This window comes from Narcine bancroftii, chromosome 1 (genome assembly GCF_036971445.1).
Source record: "Narcine bancroftii isolate sNarBan1 chromosome 1, sNarBan1.hap1, whole genome shotgun sequence".
Classification (NCBI taxonomy): Eukaryota; Metazoa; Chordata; class Chondrichthyes; order Torpediniformes; family Narcinidae; genus Narcine; species Narcine bancroftii.
Window position 1 is genome coordinate 189395796 of NC_091469.1, and position 19089 is coordinate 189414884.

The 19089-nt window shown below is 41.2% G+C and overlaps 1 protein-coding gene across 1 annotated transcript in view; it reads left to right on the forward strand.

Annotated features, from left to right (window-relative positions):
- The first annotated feature begins 18423 nt into the window (after positions 1-18423).
- The window catches only part of lhx3 (LIM homeobox 3), a 66060-nt gene continuing 65394 nt past the window's right edge, over positions 18424-19089 (forward strand). Inside the window, exon 1 of the mRNA XM_069905233.1 lies at positions 18424-18807. Within this exon, the coding sequence (XP_069761334.1) occupies positions 18702-18807 (106 nt within the window). The 5' untranslated portion in view covers positions 18424-18701. The remainder of the gene's footprint in view (positions 18808-19089) is intronic.

Here is a 19089-nt window from a genome sequence, read left to right on the forward strand (position 1 = left end):
TAGGAATATACCCTCACCCAGTGATCTTTTCTGTTGATTTCACTATTCTCTGCAGGGTCTTTGGGTCTGAGGTGGTACCTTCCAAACCAAGCAGTGATGCAGTTGCACAGGATGCTCTCAATACATCCTCTTTAAAATGTAGTGAGGATGGAGGGTGGGTAATGAACTTTCCTCAGCCTTTGCAGGAAGTAGAGGCACTGCTGGGCTTTCTTGGCTATGGAGCAGATGTTAAAGGACCAGGTGAGATCCTCCACCAAGTGCACTCCAAGGAACTTCATTCTCTTGATTACCTCAACGATAGAGCCGTCAAAGTTCTCCCAAAATGAGAATGTATCGTTTTATAACTAACCAATCTCAAAAGTTGTGGAGATTAAAACTGGAACACCAGAATTAAGCTTATTCTCATTCTTCAATTTCTAACCCCCCACCCCTGTGGCATCTTTTCCTCTCCTGGGTCAACTGAGAGTGTTGTTTTGTCACTTCATTTTTTTTGTGTCATCTCTGGAAGTAAGAACACCCAGGTTAGGCAGAAAGCTGAGGCTCTTTATAATTGTGAAGCCACACTATTTTAAAAAGCTCAATCAAGTAATGAAAGGTTTTGGAGGGGGCGTGACCATGCTGAGTGGCTGAGTGTTTTTCCAAGCTCTCCAAAAAGTGCTAAAATTCAACCAAAAGGTGTTTTCTAATAGATTTTTTTTCTTGAAAAGGTGCATAAACATTTGAATAAGAAGTGTCGAAGAGGACTAGAAGATCGCAAGCAAAAAAGCCAAGACCAATGACAAAAGAAGCTCTGGCTTCACCAGCTACCTCAAAAGATAGTGCAGGGGGAGCTACCTCTAAACATACGTGAGAGATGGAAGTGCTTTTGCAAGAATTTGAAGGACTGGGACAATATTTCACGGGTGTGGAAAATGCTGTGAAAGCTCAGTGAAAGATAAGGGTGAAACAATAAACGATCTATCCAAAAGAATGGATAGATTGAAGACCTGAAAAAAATACAGCTGAACAATGGGCAATAGACAAGCAACTTATTTTAGATAAAATTGATCACATGGAAAACTTCAGTCAGAGAAACAATCTGAGAATAGTTGGTGTAGAAGGCAGAGATGCTGTAAAATTTTTCGATACTTGGACTCATCAAGTCCTTCACACTGATGAACTCGGCGATTGTGTCCACACTGAACGTGCTCACCGAATGCTTGGACCAAGAAGAATGGGTGAAAGCACCCCTTGACCTGTTATGGTAAGACTACTAAGCTTTCAAGACAATTTTGAGAGGTGCATTTGAACATTCATGAAATACCCACTCCCCAATAAAATGGGACAATACAGAGATTAGGTTTTTTCAGGACTTCAGTAATGAGGTAATCCAAAAGAGGAGAGGGTTCAATGTGGTCAAGAGGCAGCTCTGTGAAAAGAACTTCAGATATACGATGTTGTACTCAGCAACTTTGAGAGGGGAAATCTCAGAAGATACTTTAAAATGAAAGAAGAGGTGGAAGACTTAATTCGTCAAATATGAAGAAGATGATGAAGAGAAAGGAAAGCAGACAGAAGAAAAGTTAACTGTGGAAAAGCTAATGTAAATAGGATATTTTATAGACCTAGTAAAGTTTTATTTTTTTGTGAAGGTCATCTTAAGAAATGTCAAAGTTTCATCCTAATATGATTATCTATGGCTCTCAGGGAGTTCAGAAAGTGGAAAGAAAGAATTGAAGGTAATGGCATGGTTCAAACTCTGGCTTAAGGTGGGTAATGGCATCAGCAGGGGAGTTTCATTTTAAAGATGGTGCTTCAGGGTGGGGTTCCTCTTCTTCATCCCTGGAGGTTTCAGCTGGCTTTTTTTTGCAGGGATGTGCTGTCTATGTCACTGTTGGAGCAGAGATTACACAATTTTTAATGAGAGGGCACAGATCATGAAACTGTTTACATATTTATTTGCTCAGAATTTACAAAAAGCTGCTATAAATAAGACTAAATGTATGTTTTAATGTTAATAGTTTGAATGGGTCAATCAAGAGAAAAACAATACTTACGTATTTAAACATCTCATGAAAGTCGAATATAATAAACTAAAATGTTCCAATTGTAATAGAAAATATTTCAAAAGATCAAGCGGGCAGATATATAATGATAAATAGCAAAATTTATTCAGAATCATGGATGTTAATGAATATTTATGGTCCAAATTATGTCTGAGGCCTTTATGAAGGATGTGTTTTTAAAAACAGCAGAGGGAAGGGCAAAATATACTGATCGGAGGGGTCTTTAATTTTTGTCTCAACCCAAGACTTGATAAGTCAGCAAGAACAGTAACAAGAGCTAAGGAAACTAAGCTAACTTTAATATATGAAAGGTTTAAATTTGATGGATGTATGGAGGCAATCCAATCCCAAGGAAAGAGACTCATTTTATTCTATAATGTATGATTCACATACAAGAATAAACTTGTTTTTGCTATCATCGAGTCTGAAGGATAGAGTAGAAAAGATGGAATACCTACCCAGGTTACACTTACACCACTAACCTTAAAAATACAAATACCCAGAGAAACCAGAAAGTATGTAAAGATGGGGATTTAATACACTGTTGTTAAAAAGGGAAGATTTTAAACAATTTATAAGACAACAGATTGAATTTTTTTTTTGTGTTTATTTAGGATCAACTGACAATAGCTTTTTGATTGTGATACTTTAAAAGCATACCTACCACGACAAATCATTTCATTCCCAAAAAAAAGATTAAAAGAGAGTTTAATGCCAAAATGAATAAATTGGAGAAAGGAATATGAGAATTAGAAAAAGATTATCAAAGAACAGGTGAACAAGACAAATATAGAACAATGGAAAATGAGAAAATTCAATATAACACTAATATTGTCTTTTCTGCTCTGTATGTTTTCTATAAAACAAATATTATGAATTAGAAAAAAAGGCACATAAAATATTGGCATGGCAATTGAAGGATGCAGAATCAGCAAGAGTTGTAAATGCTATACAGAAGGAAAACAATACAGTCACGTATAACCAGAAATAAATAAATGAAACATTCAGACAATATTATAAAAAATTATATAAATCTGACTTACCAGGAGATGAGACTGAAATAGAGGAATTTCTAGATTGTTTGGAACTCCTGAAACTGAATGATAGACAAGAATTGGATTTAAATTTCACTAGATAGGTCATTGAGAAAGCATTAGGAACTCTTAAAGCTAATAAAGCCCTGAGTAAAGATGAATTTCCACCCAAGTTTTACGAAGAATTTAAGGATTTGTTAATGCCATTATTCATGGATGTAATAGAGTGAGTGGTAGAAATGCAGACATTACCAGACTCTTTCTCAATGGCAATAATTACAGTGTTACCAAAACAAATTTAGAGATCCACTTAAAACTTCTTCCTATCGACCAATATTTCTATTAAACACAGATTATAAAATAATAGCAAAAGCACTGGTGAACAGTATTTACCGAAGTTAGTACATACAGATCAAGTGGGACTTGTTAAAGGCAGAAAAGTGTCAATAATCTAGCGATTAATGTAATACATTTAGCCCAATCAAGACAGGATCCTAATATAGTAGTATCATTAGATGCAGAAAAGCATACACCAACAGATGCAGTGGAATTATACTTGAATAGGATCTATAACCTCATGGCTCAACATATGTTATTGCTATTGAGTCATGTATCAATAAAAATGCAGGTGGCATGGCTGGTGAAACTGCAACTTGAATACATGTGGAAAACCCTAAATATGTGATCGACTATTGATCTTTCCAGCATGTTGAAAAGCATTTCCACCTGTTCAGGAAGTATCTTATTTTCATCAGACATCAGAACATTAAAAAATAGGAGCTGGAGTAGGCTATCCAACCTCCTGAGACTAGTCCACCATTCAATAAGATCATGACTGATCTGATGATCGGCTCATCTCCACCTACCTGTTTTTTCCCCATATACCTCTTGAAAAAATCTATCCAACCTTGTCTTAAATATATTTACTGAATTGGCTTCCACTGTTTCAAAGGGCAATGAATTCCATAGACTGATCACCCTCTGTGAAAAACAGTTCCTTCTCATCTCTCTTACCCTTAATCTTGAGGCTATGTCTCCTAGATCTAGTCTCCCCATCAATGGAAACAACTTGCCTCTGTATCTTAACTTTAAACTTTTCTCCTAAATTCCAGTGAGTACAGTCCAATGCAACAACCTCTCCTCATAGGCCAACCCCCCTCATCTTTTGAATCAACCTGGTGAACCTCCTTTGCACCGCTTCCAAAGCCAATATATCCTTCCTCAAGTAAGGAGACCAGAATTGTACACAGTTCTCCAGATGCGGCCTCACGAGTACTTTGTGCAGATTAAGCATAACCTCCCTGCTCCTAAATTCAATCCTTTGAGCAAGAAGGCCAGCATTCCATTTGTCTTCTTGATAGCCTTCTGCACCTGCAAACCTAACTTTTGCAATTAATGCAGAAACACTCCCAAGTCCTTCTCCACAACAACACTCCCAAGTTCTTCTGCACAGCAGCACATTGCAATCGCTTGCCATTTAAATAATAATCTGATCTTCCATTTTTCTTTCTAAAGTGATAACTTCACATTTATCAACATTGTACACCATCTGCCAGAAACCTTGACCACTCACTTAACTTATCTAAATCATTCTACAGACTCTCTGTATCCTCTACATAATTTGCTTTTCCACTCAATTTAGTGTTGTGACAATATAGATATGTTTTTGGGAGATAAATTGGGGCAGGATTTTTTTTAGTGTAGGTCACATACAAACACTTTAAAACAGATCTTATTTAAAATACTGAAGCTCTGCTCATGCTAGACATGTTTGGGCCAACAGTCTTTGCAAAAGCATTGGAGAGAGCCCAAGAGGTTTCACTAATGGATTGTTGTTTACAAAAAGGCAACAGATTAAAGAACTTATCAGACCCGCATTCTGACTGGAGTGCAACTTGCTGTTCTAAGAGGAACATGTGGTTTTGCAAGCAGAGAGAGTCAAAGAGACTTTGTGTGTGTGTGTGAGAGAGAGAGAGAGAGACGTATCAGTTTTACAGTCAGCAGCAACAACTGGGACTGGAACAGGACAAGCTAGCAAGCTTGTGGAAAACCTCATTTTGAAGATGGGTTGTGAGTGCTTAGTTTAGCCTAGTCAAAGCCCTTGTGGTTCATACAAGAGGGAGGACTGGCTGCCTAATGTTTCACTTGGAATAAGAGAAATAAGACACTCTGTGGTGACCTGAAAGAAAAAGGTTGTCATCTGGAGAACCCCAAGAGGGGCAAGTTTATTTGGCAAGACACTGATTTAAAAAAGGAATCAGTTGTGGGTGTCAGCGTACAATGAATTTCTCTCTGAAAACTGACAAGAACCTTCCTGAGCAGTAACCATTTATCATTTGAGCACCAAAGCCTGGTGAACTTTATAAATGTTAAATTCTGTGCACAGTATAAGAATTCCCTGCAACCAGTGAACTTGGAGGAATGAGAAGTGAGATTGGGCTGTGAATCAAAGAACTTTTCTGAACTTACACACACATTACATACACAGGTCCTTGGAATTAGAAGGGGGTTAAGTTAGGATAGTTAAGTCAATAGTGATAAGTTAAAATGTGATTCTGTTTTCATCTTTAAAGATAATTAAAAGCAACTTTTGTCTTGGTTAATATCTATTGCTGCTGGGTTTTGGGGTCCTCTGGGCTCATAACAGTGTCATCAGCAAGCTTAGATACACCACATTCTGCCCCCTCTTCCAGATCATTATATTGTGAAGAGTTGTGGGCTCAGCACTGACCCCTGTGGCACTACACTCTCCACAGATTGCCAATCAGAAAAGCACCCCTGTATCCCAACATACTGCTCTCTATTAGTTAACCAATCCTCTATCCATGCTAATACAGAACCCCAAAACTATGCATCCTTATGTACAAGTCTTTTAGGTGGCACCTTATTGAATGCCTTCTGGAAAGACAGATTGAAAATTTCTTGTTAGTGATTAGTATATTATCTGAAATGGGCCAAACGTTTTCAGAGTGAATCACTAAAGTCTTCAGATGCTGTGACTACAGTAAAACGGACAGAAATGCTGAAGGAACTCAGTCAGTCTCACAGCATCTATAGGACATAAAGATATATTACTGAAGTTTCGGGCCTGAGCCCTTCTTCAAGAAATAATAAAAGAACAGAATAAAGATTGAAGAATGACAAAGGGAGAAGTCCAGACCAACAAAAGGTGTTAATTGGATATGATGACAAGTGAAAATTGATTTTGGCCCTGTGAAAGGAGACCAAGGGAAAAGTGAAGAGAGAGAGAGACAGAGCTACAGGAAAGGTGATGGGGAAGAAGAAAGGGTGAACAGAGGGGAGGGGATAACAGAAACTGGAAAAATCAATGTAATATCACCAGAAGATGGGTGGTTGTTCTTCCAATTTGTGGGTGGTCTCAGCTGGTAGTGCTTGAGACCATAGACCATCAGCAAGGGAATTGGATGAGAAATTGAAATGGGTAGCCATTGGGAAATCTACACTATGGCTGTGGACAGAACTGAGGTGCTTAACAAAGCAATATCCCAGTCAGCACCCAGCTGCTTCTATGTAAAGGAAACCACAACAGGAGCACTGGATGCAGTAGATGATCCCTGCAGAATCACAAGTGAAATGTTACTTCACTTGAAAGAGTTATTTGGTGCCCAAAATGGTGATGAAGGAGGACATGGATTACACGTGTATTGAAGGAGGACATGGATCACGTGTGTAGCACCTCCTGTGGTCACAGGGGTAGGTCCAAAGGGGATGATTGGTGGGGAGGGAGGAGTGGACAAGGGAGTCATTGAAGGTGTGGTCCCTGCAGAAGATGAAGGGAGGAGAGGGGAAATGTGTCTAGTTGTGGGATAATATAGTAGATGGAAGAAATGGCAGAGGAGAATATGATGGACATGGACCTTGATGGGGTGGTAGATGAGAAGGGAATCCTGTCCTTTACACGTGGGGGAAGAGGGTGCCAGGGCAGATGAGGGTAATAAAGGATATGCAGGTAAGGGCCAAGTTGATGTTGGTAGAAGAAAAGCATATTGTTTGAAGAAGGAGGATATCTCTGATAATCTAGCATGGAAACCTTGCCCTGGGAGCAGATGTGATGGAGACAGGAATTGAGAGAAAGGAATAGAATCCTGACAGTGGATGTATGAAGAGGTATAGTCAAGGTAGCTGTGGGATTTGATGAGTTGTAGATGTCTGTTGAGAGTTTGTCTCCTGGGGTGGAGACAGAGAGCTTAAGGGATGGACCAAGTATCAGTGTTTACTTAGGAAACAGGCATAGTGTACAAGGAAGGAAGGGAAATGAGCAGTAGTGTCATGGAACATATAGAGATAAAAGAGGAGGAGGTGCTTGCTCTCTTATACCAAATAAAAGTAGATAAATTCCCCTGGGCCTGACATGATATTCCCTTGGACCATGAGGGAGACTAGTGTTGAAATTGCAGGGGCCCTGGCAGAAATATTTAAAATGTCCTTAGCCACAGGTGAGATGCCAGAGGATTGGAGAGTAGCTCATGTTGTTCTGTTGTTTTAAAAAGGCTTCAAAAATAAACCAGGAAATTACAGGCTGGTGAGCTTGACGTCAGTAGCAAGTAAATTATTGGAATGTGTTCTGAGGATGTATAGGTATTTGGACAGTCAAGGGCTGATTAAGGATAGTCAGCATGGCTTTGTGTGTGGTTGGTCGGGTTTAACAAATCTTAAGGAGTTTTTCAAAGATGTTATGTAAGTGGATGAAGGAAAAACTGTGGATGTTGTCTGTATGGACTTTAGTAAGGCCTTTGACAAGCTCCCATATGGAAGGTTAGTTCAGAAGGTTCAGACTCTAGGTATCCATGGAGAGATTGGAAATTGGCTGAATGGGACTAGACAGAGAGTGGTAGTGGATGATAATTTCTCAGACTGTAGGCCTGTGATTAGTGGTGTGCCTCAAGGATCGGTGCTGGTACCGTTTTTGTTTGTCATCAATGTTCTGGATGATAATGTGGGAAATTGGATCAGCAAGTTTGCTCATGACTCTAAGATTGGTGATGTTGTGGACAGTGAGGAAAGCTTTCAAAGCTTGCAGAGGGATTTGGTCCAATTGTAAAAATGGGCTAGAAAATGGCAGATGGAATTTAATGCAGACAGGTATGAGATGTTGCATTTTGGAAGGACAGACCAAGGTAGGACATACACAGTAAATGGTAGGGCACTGAGGAGTTGGGAGGATCAAAGGGATCTGCGAATACAGATACAAAATTCCCTGAAAGTGAGATCATAGGTAGACAGAATTAAAAAGAAAGCTTTTTGCAACTTGGCCTTCATAAATCAAAGTACTGAGTATAGGAATTGGGATGTTATTGTTTGGTTGTATAAGACATTGGTGAGGCCAAATTTAGAGTTTGTGTGCAGTTCTGATCACCTAACTACAGGAAGGACATCAGTAAGATTGAAAGAGTGCAGAAAAGATTTACTAGGAGTTGAGTTACAGGGAAAGAAACAGGTTGGGACTTTATTCCTTGGAGTGTAGGAAGACTTGATAGAGGTTTACAAAATTATGAGGGGTATAGACAGAGTAAATGTAAGTAGGTTCTTTACACTTAAATTAGGAGAGATAAATACAAGAGGACATGGACTTAGGGGAAAAGTTTAGGGGAAATATTAGGGTGAACCTCTTCACAGAGAGTGGTGGGAATGTGAAATGAGCTGCCAACTGATGTGGTAGATGTGGGCTCACTCTTAAGTTTTAAAAATAAATTGGATAGATACATGGATGAGAAAGGCCTGGAGGGTTACGGACTGGGTGCAGGTCACTGGGACTAGTGGAATAATATTTTAGCATGGACTAAAAGGGATGAATGGCCTGTTTTCTGTGGTGTAGTGTTTTATGGTTCAATGCATAATTTTTAGGTTAGGGTGGAAGTTGGCAGCAAAGTGGATGAAGTCCATGATTTTATCATGGGTACATGAGGCAGCACCAAAATAGTCATTGATGTTGCAGAGGAAGAGATGAGGGACTTTGCCTGTGTAGGCTTGCAGCATGGATTGCTCCAAGTTACCAACAACAGTTACCCATAGCTACTCCTTTAGGCTGGAGAAAGTGGAATGAATCAAAGGAGAAGTGATTGAAGGTGAGGACAAGTTCTGATAGCCAGAAGAAGGTGGTGGTGGAGGGGAAACTGGTTGGGTCTATTGTCCAGAAGGAAACAAAGGGCTTTGAGATCTTCAGTATGGGACATGGGGGTGTGTATTGAATCAATGTCCATGGTAATCATGAGGTGATCGAGCTCTGGGAACTGAAAGTTGTTGGAGGGCATATAAAGTGACCCAGATATAAGTGGGGAGGTACTGCAACAAAGGGTTAAGCAGGGTAAGTCGAGGTAAGCAAAGACCAATTTGGTGGGGCAGAAATGTGGGGACACAATGGGTCTACCAGAACAATTGGGTTTGGGGATCTTAGGTTGGAGGTAGAAATGGGCAGTGCAGGGTTTGATGCCTTTCTAGGGAGATGACCAGAAGTGATGAGTTTGGAGATGGTGCATGATACAGTGATTTGATGCATTTTTGGTGGGATCCTGTTGTAGGGGTAAGTAAGAGGAGATATCTGAGAGTTGTCTTCTGGCTTCAGTCTGATAGAGGTCAGCACGCCAGGCTGCAACAGCACCACCCTTATCTGCAGGTTTAATGGTGAGGTTCAGATTGGTGTAGAGTGGAGGGCCAAGTGTTCCGAGATGGTGAAATTGGAATGAGTGAGGGAAGTAGTGAAGTCGATACAGTTCATGACTTGGTGGCAGTTAGAAATCTAAAGGTCCCGAGCAGGCAAAAAAAATCAGAACAAGTTGTCCAGGAGGAGAAAGAAGGTTTAAAGTGGGAGAGGGATCTGTAGTGGGGGTGAGGGTGAAGGATCCTCACTGAGGTAGACGGCACAGAGACAGAGCCAACGAAAAAGAGTTCAGCATCATTCCATGTGCGGAATTCACTGCGCTGTGGGTGAAGGGGGACAAAGGTGAAGCATCCACTAATGACAGACTCTTTAATCTCTGGGAAGGGAATGTCAAAGGGAATAGTGAAGACCAGACAAGGGATAGGGAGAGGGTCAATAGATTGGAGGATGTTGGGGAAGGGAGAAGAATGAGGTGGATCAGGAGATGGAGGGTAGGAAGGGTCCAAGGGAGGGAGGAGAGGGTTGGGGAAGTCAGAGTGAAGAGGGGGTGGGCTACTGGGACCAGTATGGGAGTTCCCAATGAAGGCTCAGTCCCATCGTGACAGTGCAGTTGTAATGCAAATTGTCAACATCAATGGTTTGCCTCTATGCTCATCTTTTAAGGGACTAAAACTTATATTTAAAAAAAATTAGAATAAGATGGCACTGTGCCAAAGAAGGAAATGGGACAAATGACAATGCTTATTTAATTCAAAGATTTAAAGACCATATTAAATTGAGAGAGAGAGTGGGAAGATCTGGTGAGGGAATTACAGAACTTGGAACTTAGTTGAAGCTAAGTAGTGAATGATGAAGGAACAAAATACTGTAATTGATGCATAAGAGGACAGAGATCTTCAAAAACTGCAGAGAGGGAAGATGAGTGTGAACAATCAGAAACTTGAATGTATTAAGTCAAGACTGATCCTCCAACTGGTGACTTGGACTTCTGCTTTCAAGACCCTTGTTGCCCCTTAACCAGCTTTAGGATTTTGACAGGAATACTGTCCATGTCATCATCCTTCCCTTTTCTAAACTTAGTAGTGAAGCTTTCCCCTTACTCCCATTAAAGCAATTTAATTAACTCAACGCCACGAAATAGACCCCCTTTATTTACCACCTTTTTGTTCTGATGCTAACTCGATACAGAGACCACTCTTTGCTTCGAAGTCTGGACGTGGGAAGGTGCAGACACGATTAAAAAAGAATGTTTCTAGGCGTGGAGGTTTATGAAGAGAAACGGTATGGGCTGTGTTTTGTTTCTTTAAAATAAAAGAGACGGAAGGGAGATGCAATTAAGATTTATAAACTAATGAGAGGCTTAGCCAATGTAAACAGAGATGATCTATACAGTATCGCATAGTAGAAAGGAAAATAGCAGGAGCAAAATTTTAAACCGATTAGTGGAACGATTCTCGGAGGATCAGAGGAATTTTTTAATTCAATGAGTAGCAGGGGGTTGAAGCGCGTAAAGGACAAGAGGTAGAAATCCATTTAAAAATCACGATATGACGATTGGAAAAGTTATAACCTGCATGGAATAAGAGTTGAACCTTGGGATTAACCCAATCCACCCCCCCCCCACCCCCCACAAATTCTATGTTTTATTGTTTCCTGTTGAAAACAAATAAAAAATCTAATGTGGTTTCATGGACGTTATTTCCCTTGACTAGTTTGCTAACACTAGGGATAGTAGTGTCATAAAGATCGTCCTTTCAGGACAGAGATGGAAAAAAAATTATTCACTCACAAAATAGCGAGAGTTTGGAATTCTCCATCCAAGAGACAATGCAGGTTCAGTCGTGAAAGCTATTCAAGAAAGAGTGATGAGTAAGGGAGCCAGGGATGATGAGATAATACAGAAAAATAATCTGCCACATTCTCAGAGAATGGCCTCTTTCCACTTCTGCTCATTACATTCTTGTTTATAGGTTCCCAATGTGGCTTGAAGTTTAAAAAAAAACAAATTATTTTCAACATATCTCCCGTTCAATATAATCCCCACCTATTCCAGGTCAAATATACAGGCAGCCCAGAGAAGAGAGTGCGATTCCAGTCGATCCACTAAGATATGTGTGAGCACTCACCCATTCACATCACTTTGCTGGCCCTCAATGACATGCACTCAGTCGCATGTGCACACATTGTTGCTCGCTCACTTGTGTTCATTTCCTTAGTAGTTCACGTGGCAGGGACACCAAACACTGTCTCCTGTGATATCTAAACCCACATTTCCAAACACTTCTCATTCACGGGCGTACATTCGTACACACTCTCGCTGAAAAACACGTTTATAAACGCACAGATTAACAAACGAAATCTGTTCAACAATGATTTAAATCGCAAGCGATATCGCGTGGTGTTTTCTAATTCTACAAACGCTAAATTTCAAGTGAGCGCGACTGCCAGCCAATGAGCAGAAAAAATTCATGAAGTATAGGATGTGTCAACGCCTTTGATCATCCATTTAACACAAAGAGTATGTGGTTGAACCATTCTGTTTGGCTTCCTGCTTACTTTTCCCAGTCTGTTAGAAGCAGGCACAATGGGGAAACACGTACAAGGGATTTTAGGTTAATGGGGTGTAAATTGAACGCCAAGGACCCGTGGGCGGAATTGGCCTGTTACCGTGCTGTGATATCTAAATGTAAACATAATTCTGAATCCGATCTGCAGCACCGCCAAGAAAAAGCGCCAAATGCTGTAATATGGTGGGTTCATGATGAAGGGAATTTCGATTTATAATAAACTTTGTTCGATTCCAATTATAAATTGCTATATATTTTTTAAAAAGTAAAATATCTTGGTTTGACAAAAAGAGACGAGCAACGTGTGATGCAGGGACACCAAACACTGTCTCTTGTCTTACTGTGCGAAAGGATCCAGGCATGTGGGCATCTTCTGCAGAAAATGCAGTTTATGCTCCGTCTATTAACTATAATATTCTCAAGTGTCTGGTAAACGGATTAAACCTGATGAACACACTCGCTGCAACAAGCGTGATTATCAAAGACAACCCCTTACTTTACAATCAGACGCGCGAGCTGACCTGAGGTCTTTCAACTTGGTGTCGGCCTGAGGGGACCTTGGGACAGTTAGAATGAATTTCGTTGAACAATTTGCAACTTCTGCGATTGTGAATGGAGTGAAAGAGAAAACGCAAGCTGTCATGTCCATTGAAAGAGCCGGTTGTTTATCGTTGACAACGAAAGATTAACGAATTATTCGGTATTTCATTGACCAAATTTTCAATGACAGATTTTAAAAAATATATAGTTTTAAGAAAAGGGGCGAAAACATTCTTCTTTCAAGTTCTTATTTTACTTGAAATGTGAATTGCATTGAAAGTTTTTTAAGAATATCGATACTCACCTCCGAAAGGGTCACCTAATTGTTCTATCCAGTTAAATTTATTCACCATTATTTCTGACATATCTCACAGGCTGTTGACTAGCCCGTAGTTAGATTGCATTGTTGGTGCTTGACTGGTCTTGCAGGGTTTTTTTTTTGTCCAGAGCCTATTTGGTCGGGCTTGATTTAAGAAGCTGCCCCTCAGGTAGTCACCATGGTTGAGGTAAAAACACAATGCTGGAGAAACTAAGGAGGTCAAACAGTGGACTTTATAGAGCAAAGATAGGAACAGTTCTAAAGGCGTAACCAACGTTGTGGGCTTGAGCCATTTCTAAGAGCAAAATGTGGGCAGGAGCCAGACGCCTAATAGGACTCATCCTATCCCAGTTACAATCTCTTCTCTCCTTTCCTGATGGACAGGAGATACAAGAGTTTGAACATGCTTACCACCAGATTCAAGGACAGATTTTTGCCCTCTTTTATCACAATCTTGAAAGGACCCGCGCAAAACAGATTCAAGGCCTGTTTAACTGTACCTTTCTCTGTAGAACTCTATTCTGAACGTTTGTTTTATTTTGCATTGTCTATTGTACTTCTGTATGGTTGATTTGCCGAGATAGCACTGTATTTCGGTACACGTGACAATAACGGCAAAGAGCGATAATTGTAATGCCACGGGATCAATGCTGGAGTTTCAAATGTTTACAATGAATATCCATTTATTGGATAAAGGCACCTAAGTTATTATTGCTAAGAGAACTCATATGTCAAAATAAAAAGGAAATTCAGTTATGAATAGGATCTAATGGTCAAAGAGGCACGTAGATAGTCGACGCGATATGGAAGTCCGTCAAATAGAAAGTAAGGTATGAAATTGTGAACATTAATTTTGTAGGGAAAATAAGAAAAGTTTGGTAATGTCATAGTCAGTGCGACTGGCACAGTTTTGGTTTCTTCCCAATCCAAAAGGGCTTGCTGACAGATAAGGTGGTCAATTGCCTCTTAGTGGAAATCAATAGAATCAAAAGGCAGTTAATGGAAACGTGTGAGACAGAGAAATAAGAAAACGGTGAATGGGATAAGTGAGAATGCTCATTTGGACCTGGCAACAAGCCATGGACTTTTTTTTAAACATTTCCCTTCTCATCACCAAGGGGTCAAAGCATTGGTTTGAGATGAAATAGCGGTTTTCTTATACTTGTTCCAATTTAATATACTATACTTGCTGTTCACAGTGTGTTCCCCTCGATATTGGAGACACCAGCGTGTGTGACTAGATCCTCGAATTCCGTGGTTTTCAAACTTTTTCTTTTCACTCACATACCACTTTAAGAAATCCCTATGCCATCGGTGCTCAGTGATTAGTAAGGGGTCGTTTAAGGTGGTATGTGAGTGAGAAGGGAAAGTTGAGAATCACTGCTCCATACCCAATTGTTATTGAAACATTTGCTTGAGAAAAATTGTCATTGGCCCATTTCCTTTAGAGTTATGAAACCGTGCACATAACGAGTCAATTAGGTATAACAGTGGTTTTCAAACTTTTTCCTTCCACCCACATATCACCTGAAGACAAATTTCAAAACATCTATGGCATAGGGATTGCTTAAGGTGGTATGTGAGTGGAAAGAAAAAGTTTGAAAACCTCTGCTCTAGTTAGTTGGTAAAAGCAAATGAATCTCCTGTAATTGTAATTCTCCACCCCACTTCTGTTGGGACTTCTCTGTCTATAGCCTTTTACGTTATCCCAAATAAGCCTCAAGATCTTATTACTACTCATGTTCCAGCCTTGATATCGTTTTATAGCCACCGGAAGTCAACAATTCATCGACAATTTCATTTGTCCAGGCTTGTAACGTTAAAAACAAAACAACCGCAGAGCTGGAAATCTGATAGAGCATCAAAACATGATGGAAAGAATCGTTGGGTTAGGCTGCTTCTGTAAAGAATGAAACAGAGTTAATATTTCAGGCAAGTGACTGAAAGGTTATCGACCTGCAATATGAATTTCAATTTCCTCTTGTGAATTTCTAGCGTTCCCCTTTATTTCAGATGCGGGTGCATGTCACCGTTTTTGCATTGTTTCGCTCTCCTCTGCTCTCATTCATCTCCTACTTCCATCTCCTTCGATCGCCCTGTCACATCTTTGTTCAGCCATCACCACCAACAGCTGCTGTTCGTTCTCTTTTTGTTTCAATGCTATCGCAGAAATTCTCTTAGACCTCTCTATCCGACTATTTTCCACGTGAAAGATTATTTTACTCCCCCCAGATTCTGCCAGACTGCAGTGGTAGTATCTTGTTATTTCAGACTCCCCAAAATGGCCAGCTTACATTTTATTTTAGACATTAACTTGCTAATGTAAATAATAATTTCCTAAAAAAATTCACTGAGACCGAAAGTCGCCATCCTTCCCTATTAAACCGAGCTTACAACGACAGCTCAAGGTATAATTAAGGACATGAACCGCCATTACGAACTGTCTCCAGACAGTTTTTTTAAAATTCGCAAACAATGACTTGGCCCTTGTTTCTCTGGAACATCCCAGGTTCAGTGACGTTCAGAGTTGTGCTCCCGTTGTCGTTCGCATCTCCACAGACAGGTGTTCATAAATCATATTGATTTTGGCATACTTCATGTCATACGAGGTGATGGCCTGACTTCTCGGTGCACGTTAAACACACCATTGCGGGCGAGTGATGTGCACCTATATCGTGTAATATTAGTAGCACAATTTAAACCCCACTGCAATACAACCATTAAGTACACAATGTACACATCTTACAGGTTACCTTAATGTCAACGTGTTGTATTACAGAGACCTCCCAGTGGCCAAACATTTCAGTTCTGTGTCACACTCCCATACACACATGTCTGAATGTATTATCCCACCAAGACCACCCGCAAATTGGAGGAACAACACCTGTCTGGGCACTCCCCAATCAGATGGTATTAACATACACTTTTCAGTTTCTTCTACCTTTGCTATATAAAGTACACTGTTTGACCTGCTGAGTTTCTCCAGCATTGTGTGTTTTAACTTGAGCACATAATAAGACCGGCGTTGTGTTCACTGACATAACCAGAGAAGACAGAATAACCCAAGTACTCAAAGACGTATTAGATTGGTTCAATTGTGAAACCACTTCCTCGACAGGAACATGTAGAAAAGATTAAATTTAATAACGATATTTGGTTTCGTCTGAGGGCGGGTAGCTCTCATTTTAACAAAAGAACCAATACTCTTGGGATTTGAAGATACTGAAAAGAAAAAAAAACATGAGAAAGAGGAATTTCTCATTGTGGTTCCGGGTGTCTCCATCAAATATGAATGTACCGAATGCCACTCCACTTTGCCTACCTCCTTGATGCTATATCGAAGGAGCATTCGTCTATTTTGGGGTTGGATCTTTAATTGCCACACTTAAAAATTCCTCAACGCGCCATTGTGGAGCGAGTTCTACATTTACACTGTAACGTTGCTTTTGATTTTGCTTCTGGGTGGTTTGGCTCCGATTTTAAGATTGTGCATCCTTATTTTCGATTCGCCCAGTACTGTTGGCGGCTGAATCTTCCACCTTGAAGCCGGCGACAGGAGCGGATTTAAAACTGCTAATTCAACTTTCAGGTGGCAGCCCAAAAAAGTTGCTGCATCGTTACCTGGTCCAATTGAAACATATCCAGAGGCGCCTCCTAGCACCCTCTGGATCTGATGGGGCGTCATATATATATGCGCAGGGCAATGGCCGTCTTCCCTACCCATAATCCCCCACGTAGCTGGAACCACTCTGTGTTTCCCACAACAATTCTGGGTAGGGAAGATCGCCATTGCTATGCCTCCTTTTGAGCCGCAAAAATTGGCCCCGAAGACCGAAGCATCCATTGAGGTGCAGGAGTAGACAAGCGGGCTATCACAGCCCGCACAGACCATTCCCCCCCCCCCCCCCCAAAACACTGACGTCCCCCGCCGGCCGCCCCCTGCTCCGAGGTCCCCCGCCGACCTCTCCTCCCCAATGGGGTCGGTGGCTGTCAGGTAGCGGGGCAGGGGCTGTCAGGTAGCTGGGCGGGGTGGGGGGGGGGGTGATCCTGTCAGGCAGCGGGGCGGGGCTGTTGTCAGGTAGCGGGGCCGGGAGGCTGTCAGGTAGCGGGGCCGGGAGGGTTCTCAATTTGCGGGGCCGGGGGGGGGGGGGCTGTCAGGTAGCGGGGCGGGGTGGGGTGGGGGGTTTTTCAGGCGGCGGGGCGGGGGTGTCAGACAGTGGGGAGTTGGGTCACAGGCTAATGGAGTCATCAGCCCGCACCTAAGAAGCGGTTGTACATTTAGGTGCGTCGGCGGAGCGCTCCCTCCCCGAGTAGGGTTGGCGTCAGCGCCACGGAGACGCTCTTGGACCAAAACGTTTCTTAGTTGTTTGTACTTAAAGCCTATCATGATTTACTTCAGATTTCTATAATTTACAAACGAATATTTTAGTGGGAGTCTTGGCTCAGTGTGACAACATTTAGTGCGAGGCTAACCTGACCCTTAGTTTACATACGTTGATGAATAAACAGAAAGGTTGTGGTATTCGCGTTGAAGGGCAGAACCTGCTTACCGACCCATTCGGAGGAAAGGCCTGAACTCAGTTATTTTTTTCATATATCCAGCCACTGATTGACCAGCTATGTTTTTCAGGAGTTCTAGGTCTTTATTTCACATGTTAACATTGTCCTTCGATTCTCACTTCTCAGCTATCCATATACAATATCCATTTGAAAATTAAAACGTACTTGGCTTTTGTTTTGATTTCTGAAATAAAATGACCTAAAGTCATTGGACAATTTGGACAAATATGAAATTCTCGGAATTAGCACTGAATTATTAGTGACAGCGCTATTTTCCTGTCCACCTCTGTGGGATCTTTTCATTTCGTGTATTGATAAAATGAAAGTGTTTATTAAGAAAATCATTCCACCTTCACAGCACCATTTCCATGGAAAGCCTACTAATTAAATGATTGGGTTGTTCTTTGAGTAGAGGTTGGTCAAATGTATGAGTTGCAAACGAGGGTCTAAATTGTGTATCTGATGTGTCTGCGTGTACACGTGGATTTATAGATTTGTATAAATTTATTTCTATACGCGTTCATTGCTATGGAGATCTGTTTACTACACAAATCCAGGAAAATCGAAAGTACCAGTATCCAAGGATAAACATGTAAATTATATTTATTTGAAATTAAAGTCTCCAGTTTATTGATGCAAAAATAATTTCAACAGAGAAAAGACATTGTGCTTGAATCAAGGCAACGTGAAAGGGGCTTCGTCGCTGCACTGTTCCATTGTTTTAAAAAAATCACCGACACGTGGATAGCGATGTAGTTGGCGACACGGGTGAATACACCCGTCACCGCGACCAGCCTCCTTTCTGCCAGCCCAAGGACAGCACAATTTGCAGTAGCATTTGTTATGCTAAAGAGTGAACCTCCCAGAGGCGACTCGGGGGTCAGCTGATTACAGGAATTCACATTGGTCCTCACACAGACACCAGTAGCTTCGGCTGCGACACCCTGCTGCGGTTAACCAGGAGGAATTACGGATTCTAACTTGTCTTCTCTCAATTATATACTTAAGATCTTATTTATGAAGAAAATTTCCGTCGAAACTCGACATAAAATGCTGCTAGAACACCCTGGATCCACAAGCTGCGCAAAATCGACGGATCGTCCACGGTTAAATGGCAGTGCAGGTAAGAAATACTCCAAGTGCTAGTTTAGCCTGAGTTCCATGAGATTAAAATGCGTATTTCAACACTGTCTGAATTACACAGTCCGCCTGTTAAATCAACGGGACGGAGTTCATTTTACGCCTCCAACCCACCGCGGATGCACCTTCATCCGCGCATCGTTTCTCAGGCGACAGCTTCATCGGAGGCTGCTTCGTAATTACAGCGGTTCGAACTGCCCTGGGCTCAACCGACAAAACAAGGTCCGATGCTTAAGGCAGCACAAAAAGAATGGGTTTCCAAAGA